The sequence below is a fragment of the Panthera uncia genome (genome assembly GCF_023721935.1).
Source record: "Panthera uncia isolate 11264 chromosome A1 unlocalized genomic scaffold, Puncia_PCG_1.0 HiC_scaffold_17, whole genome shotgun sequence".
In the NCBI taxonomy this organism is placed as follows: Eukaryota; Metazoa; Chordata; class Mammalia; order Carnivora; family Felidae; genus Panthera; species Panthera uncia.
The window spans coordinates 61,679,870-61,685,754 of record NW_026057577.1 but is presented as its reverse complement, the minus strand read 5'-3'; the positions used below and the strand labels follow the sequence as shown (position 1 = coordinate 61,685,754).

At 36.2% G+C, this 5,885-nt stretch overlaps 1 protein-coding gene across 7 annotated transcripts in view; it reads right to left on the bottom strand.

Moving 5' to 3' along the window:
- Nucleotides 1-5,885, bottom strand: part of XRCC4 (X-ray repair cross complementing 4) — a 318,042-nt gene that overhangs the window by 97,758 nt on the left and 214,399 nt on the right. For 6 of the 7 annotated variants that reach the window (XR_007461795.1, XR_007461796.1, XM_049649769.1 and 3 more), the window contains one exon: nucleotides 1,018-1,053. The exons of the other annotated variant lie outside the window; for it this stretch is intronic. Coding sequence is in view for 4 of the 6 variants with exons in the window: in XM_049649769.1 (XP_049505726.1) it covers nucleotides 1,018-1,053 (36 nt within the window). In the remaining 2 variants the exon portion in view is untranslated. The remainder of the gene's footprint in view (nucleotides 1-1,017; nucleotides 1,054-5,885) is intronic. 7 annotated transcript variants of the gene reach the window in all.

The following is a 5,885-nucleotide window of genomic DNA, read 5'->3' as shown; positions in this document are numbered from 1 at the left end:
CTAGAGAAAAAAAAAATCAAGATAATTTTAGTCTAAAAAATGCCATTTAGAGAAAAAGAAAAATAAGAGATATGTAAGCAAAATAAAAAGTTAAATTCTATTTCAGAATTGGTTTAGAGACTTACTTCCCTATGCTGCGTTAACATAAAAAAAAAAGAGATGAAGAGAATCTAATTACTTTAACCGCTTTTAGAATTAATCCGTCTCTATTCTGAGCTAACAAAAAATCAAGGGCCTACAACAATACTCAAAATTAAAGTCAAGAAATAAAATATCCTCTATGTTGTCTTTTTATGCCAAGATACGAAGGTTCTCAAGCCATTTCTTCAGTAATCCCATCACAATTTACAATTCCTTAGACTCCTTTAAAATCTACCTATTAACATGCATTTTAATCTCTTAACATCAGAAGGTTCTGCTTACATGAATTTCTTTTCGTGGTCTTTTGACTGTTAGTGTGTCTATAATAGTGACTTCACGTTTTAGCAGTGCTGAAATGCTGTTGGTCCACACTCATTTACTGAATCTATATATCTTTATTTAGTAACTAGATTTTATTCAGTGTCAGTACTGGAGTTACCACATCAATGGAATGACCTCTGTATTTATGTAAATATTCTCTCTGAGACCTAGGATAAAAAGAATGATGACCACTGACTGTTAAACAGATTTATAAAAAGGTAAGCCGGTAGGTAACAGACCTCAATCAGAAGGACCACTGCATAAATGTTGTCAGTGGTTCTTTATGAACCTAAATAAATTATGATATTGAAAAATTAGCATTGACAATCAGAGTGGCTTCTGGGGCAGTAATGACTAAGATGAGTCAACACAGTAAAACTCAGTAATGCCACCACATTTCCAACCTCGAAGGCAGAGGAGGAGTCATAGCACATCGGTATAGATGAAAGAGAATGGGACTTGAGGTCAGGAAACAGATTTGGATCTAGGAGCATTTCTTATTAGCGATGTGACTTCAGACAAGTCATTTAACCTAACTGGATTCTGTTTTCTCACCTGTAAATATGAGGTGACATCTGCCTCGGAGGTGGTCTGAAGATGAAATGAAGTGTTGTATATGAAAATGCTTTCAAATTTCCACAAAAAATCTGTAAACTATTATTATTAGCTGCTAATGCTGCATGAACAAAAAGCTCCTGCTAATAACGTCTTTAATTTAAAAGAATAACCACTGAAAAATCCCCATTGAGTATGTTTAGATTATGAGTATTTCAGAAATCCAGCACCCACTGTTTTTTGTCTTCGTTTTTTTTGTTTGTTTGTTTTTGTTTTTTCTTGCACAGAGAACTAAAAATGAATCTGCCACAGGGTCCTCTTTTGCCTCCTGACTGCATACAATCAACCGTGGTTGGCTGCCACTAAACCTGGGATGTGTTCTGTCTTATCCTGAGCAAGCCAAGTTTAGGCAACATTATGCTCACAGGAATGCCAAGGTGCTAGGCACTGATGCATTATGAAGATGACAAGACCTCCCTCTGGGAACTTTAATGTTAAAATTAACAGTAAATATGGACACAATTATTGTAACATAAAATTAAATAGCTAAAAATATGCTCTATAGAAGGAGAAACTGTTACAGTAAAGAACAAAAGTATAATTATTACTGGCCCTAAATGTCTTAGAGTTGCTTTTTCTCCTCCTGGCAAGATAGAAAACTGAATTTTTTTCAACTTAAATTTTTTCAGACTTTGAAAAGTCTCTAATTTTGTTTGTAGTTTACAACCAGAACACAAAGATCAATCAATTCAGCTTTTAAAAACTGTCATAATACAAAAGGACCACTGTGAAGTGACAAATCTGAAGGAAATAGATGCCTAGTGGTCCGTTTATGATTCCCATCTCCTTCTAAAGTCACGAGAAGCTAACAAATTATATTTTGACTCTTTTGGCCTTAGTGTCCAGGGCATAACACATGTTCAATACAAGTTGTTGAATGAATTGAAATCATTGTTCTATAGCTTTCATATCTGTTGTAAGTCAACAGGGTAAATTTAGAATTCTTCCCATAGCCAAAAGAAAAGTTTGATCATTTTTATAAGTAATAAATGTTTACTGTACGACTTGTGAATTAAAGAAGAATGGCTAATGATAATAAGAAACCACCTTTGTAGAGTTCAATGCTGAAGAAGAGGACTTTTCAAATAAAGGGAATAAGTGAAACTAGATGATGACAGCTTTACTAAAAGATGAGTTATGTTCTCAGTAATATGATTGCAGAAAGTTCTGTTTTATTAGCTTGATTCCACACTATATCACAGCACACATGCACATAACACACACAGGAACTACAACCCAAATCAGAACTGCACTACCACCATCTAATTAACAGTGAATAATGTAGATCAAAAGTTAGAGTTGTCAAAAGATGTATCTCATCCTGGGAAAGTTTCTCTAAAATTTTAGAATGAAGATTGGCTTCTCTTTTAACTTTCTGGGAGTTGAATGACCAACATCTTTTAAAATGTTATTCCAGCTACTGGCTCCTTTTGTAAAGACATTTTCTCAGCCAAGTTTCATATTGGTATTACCTTGGATGGAGTATCAACCGTTTCTTATTCAAATGAGAAACATTAGTATTGCTTGGAGTGAATTACGTGCATTTTGTAGCATATTCTGAGAATAGTATTTCTGAAACATGTCAAGGTGCCAATCTGAGCAAAGTGAGAGATCCAGGAAAATGTGCAATGATTGACGGCACTTTGACACTTGAAAAATCATGCTTATTTGACCATGACACAAACAACGGTTCTGACATCAAAAATCAAAAGTCAGTTTTTATGTAGTTTAACTGTATCTCTACCCACACAATACACATAAAATTTAGGACAATGTCTTTAGGATCTTAGGATAGAGATAATTATTTTTGGTTTTGGTTTTTTTTTTAAAGCAGAAAATGAAACCATAAAGACTGATAAGTTCAATTACATTGGAAGCATTAGAAGTTAGTACTGGTAGGGGTGCCTGGTGGCTCAGTCGGATAAGCGTGTGACTTCAGCTCAGGTCGTGATCTTGTGGTTTGTGAGTCTGAGCCCTACATCAGGCTCTGGGTTGACAGCTCAGAACCTGGAGTCTGCTATGGACTCTGGGTTTCCTTCTGTCTCTACCCCTCCCCCACTCACACTCTCTCTCTGTCTCTGTTTCTCTCTCTCTCTCTCAAAAATGAATAAAACATCTAACAAAATGTGGGAAAAAAAGAAGTACTTCTATTCACACTTAGAGAAAATGAAAAGATAAGTTACAAACTGAAAGGAGATATTGCAACATATGCTACTAAGAGAGGATTATTATCTAGAACTCCTATAAACATTTAAAAATTCCAACATAATTTAAAAATGTATGCCAAAGACCAGAGGAACTTCCAAAAGGAGGGAACAGTGGGGCCAAAAAGCATATGATAATAATAAGATCAACTTGAAGGAAATGAAAACTAGCATGAAATATTTTACAAATGCAAAAATGAAAATGTCTAACAGCAAAGATCATGAAGGACATGGAATATAATAAGATAAATTACTATTGGCTACAGTATAAACACCAAAGCCATTCTGCACAACAATTTGGAAACAACTGCCCAGGTATATGGAGGTGTATATATCTATACCCAGGAATTCTACTCCCATGCTACACACTCTAGAGAAACACTTGCATATTTATGTCAGAAGATACGTGCACAGATGTCCACCAGTGCATTGTTTGTATGCACTAAGTTTGTTATAGGGAAAAACTGAAAACTACCCAAATGTCTTTCCACATGAAAATGGGCAAATAAGTCCTAGAATTTTCACATGATGGACTACAATACAGCTATACACATGCATGAATCTCAGTGTTGAACAAAAGAGCATGGCACAAAAGAATACACACTATATGATTCTAATATTTAAAATTCAAAACTATGTAAAATTATGCAATATTCCTCTGTGAATACCAGTGTGTGTGTGTGTGTGTGTGTGTGTGTGTGTGCGCGCGTGCGCACGCGTGTGGTGTCAGTGTATTTGTATAAGTACATAATAGTTCTGGATCTTATTTGGCCTTCCATGACAATGCTCTCAGATTTCTAGGTTTTGTAAGTTTAGCTTCCATGAAGATGGTGATACAGAGGAGGGAGGGCAAGTTTAGTATGGGCGTAAGGGTTTGGTTTTAAACTTAAATAGGTGAGTCTTAAGTGCCTGCAAGATATATGAACGGGGATAGATAGTAAACAGGTAAGCCATTACATAGATGGAGAGCTCAGGGGAGAATACTGGACTATGTGTAGAAAGACAGCAGTCATGCTGTATTCCTGGCGCTAAAGGCAAATGAGCTGAAGAGATCACCCAGAAGGAGTCTCCCAGAGAAAACAGTTTAGTATAGAAACCCAGAGAATATTAAAATTACAGGGGCAGACAGAAATGATTAAAAGAGATTCAAAGGAATGATGTGAAAGATATGGGGAGAATCAGGGAGAAGTGCTATCACAATGAGGGCCAAGTTTATTTTGTGAGCTCACAGCTTATGGTATTTCCACATGCTACCCAAAAGCTGGCTTTCTGTACAACTTTGCTGAATCTATAAACTCACATTTTCACCCACTATCAATTATCTGGAATTGGGAAAAATAGCTTGGAACGATGCCGCTATGCTTGAGATTTATTGCAGAAAAGAACAGAAAATGTTTTCTTTTGGAAAGAAGGAAGTCTTAAACTCTTGGACCATAGCAGTCACAGCAAAAATCTAGCAAAATGATCAGTTCCTGCCTGGCCACCAAAGCAGGTCATTCTAAAGTAGCTGTTTCTCTCACATTGTGTGTGTGTGTGTGTGTGTGTGTGTGTGTGTGTGTACTACCAACTTCCCTGGCATCCACCCACCACATCTCTGACTTCCTCTGGGATTGGGGTAAAAGTCAGATGTGGGACAAGGGGACAAGGGTGAAGAGGAGAGCTGAGGTGGGGGCAATGTATTGGGAGAGAATCAGACCTGAGCATTGGCAATGAGATATATGATTTGCTAATAATAGAAACCAAATATCAAATGATTTGTCTTTTAAGATGTGACAAATCAAACTTTCATTAAAATGACCACAAAAAACCCCCACTAAATCAAAGTATTAAGCATTTGATACTATTAAATTACTAGGCAGCTATCATACTGACCTTAACAGAGTTCCCGTTACGAAATAAACTCAATTTACAGAGACATTTTTTAAATGGACAAGTTTTAGATGTATGCTTAAAGTTACCATAGTGGTTTTCAAATTAAATTTCAGTATTAAAAAAATATTTAATGTTAAAATAAGTGGGAAAAGTAGCTTCAAATTTCTAGTTGACCTTATAAAAACCAAAAGCATATCCTAAATAAATTAACAGACTGAAGTCATCAGGATTCAGTAAAACAAGTGTTGAATGCCGTCTGGAATTCAGTAGGCCTAGACAACATTTTGTTGGCCTGAGAAAATGAAAGAAGAGAAGAAATGAAGAAGAGAAACTTTCTGGCAATCAAAATGGCAACTAAAGAGACCGTGTTAGTTATTTTCACTTAAATTTCTAAAGTTATCTTTTTCTAAAGAATATGAATTTCCTGTTCAAAGTTATTAAGACCAAGAAGAAATTAGAAATATGCTTTTGAAATAAGTAATTGTGATTTAAACAAAGAAAGGAGAATTATGAAGAGTGACGACCCTTAATGCTAAAATGTACCAGGGGTGCCTGGGTGGCTCAGCTGGTTAAACACCAGTCTCTTGATATCTTGGTTTCAGCTAAGGTCATGATCTCACAGTTCGTGAGACTGAGACCCCTGTCAGGCTCTGCATTGACAGTGGGGAGACCGCTTGGGATTTGCTCTCTCCCTCTCTTTCTGCCCCTCCCTTGCTCACAGGCAAGCGTGAG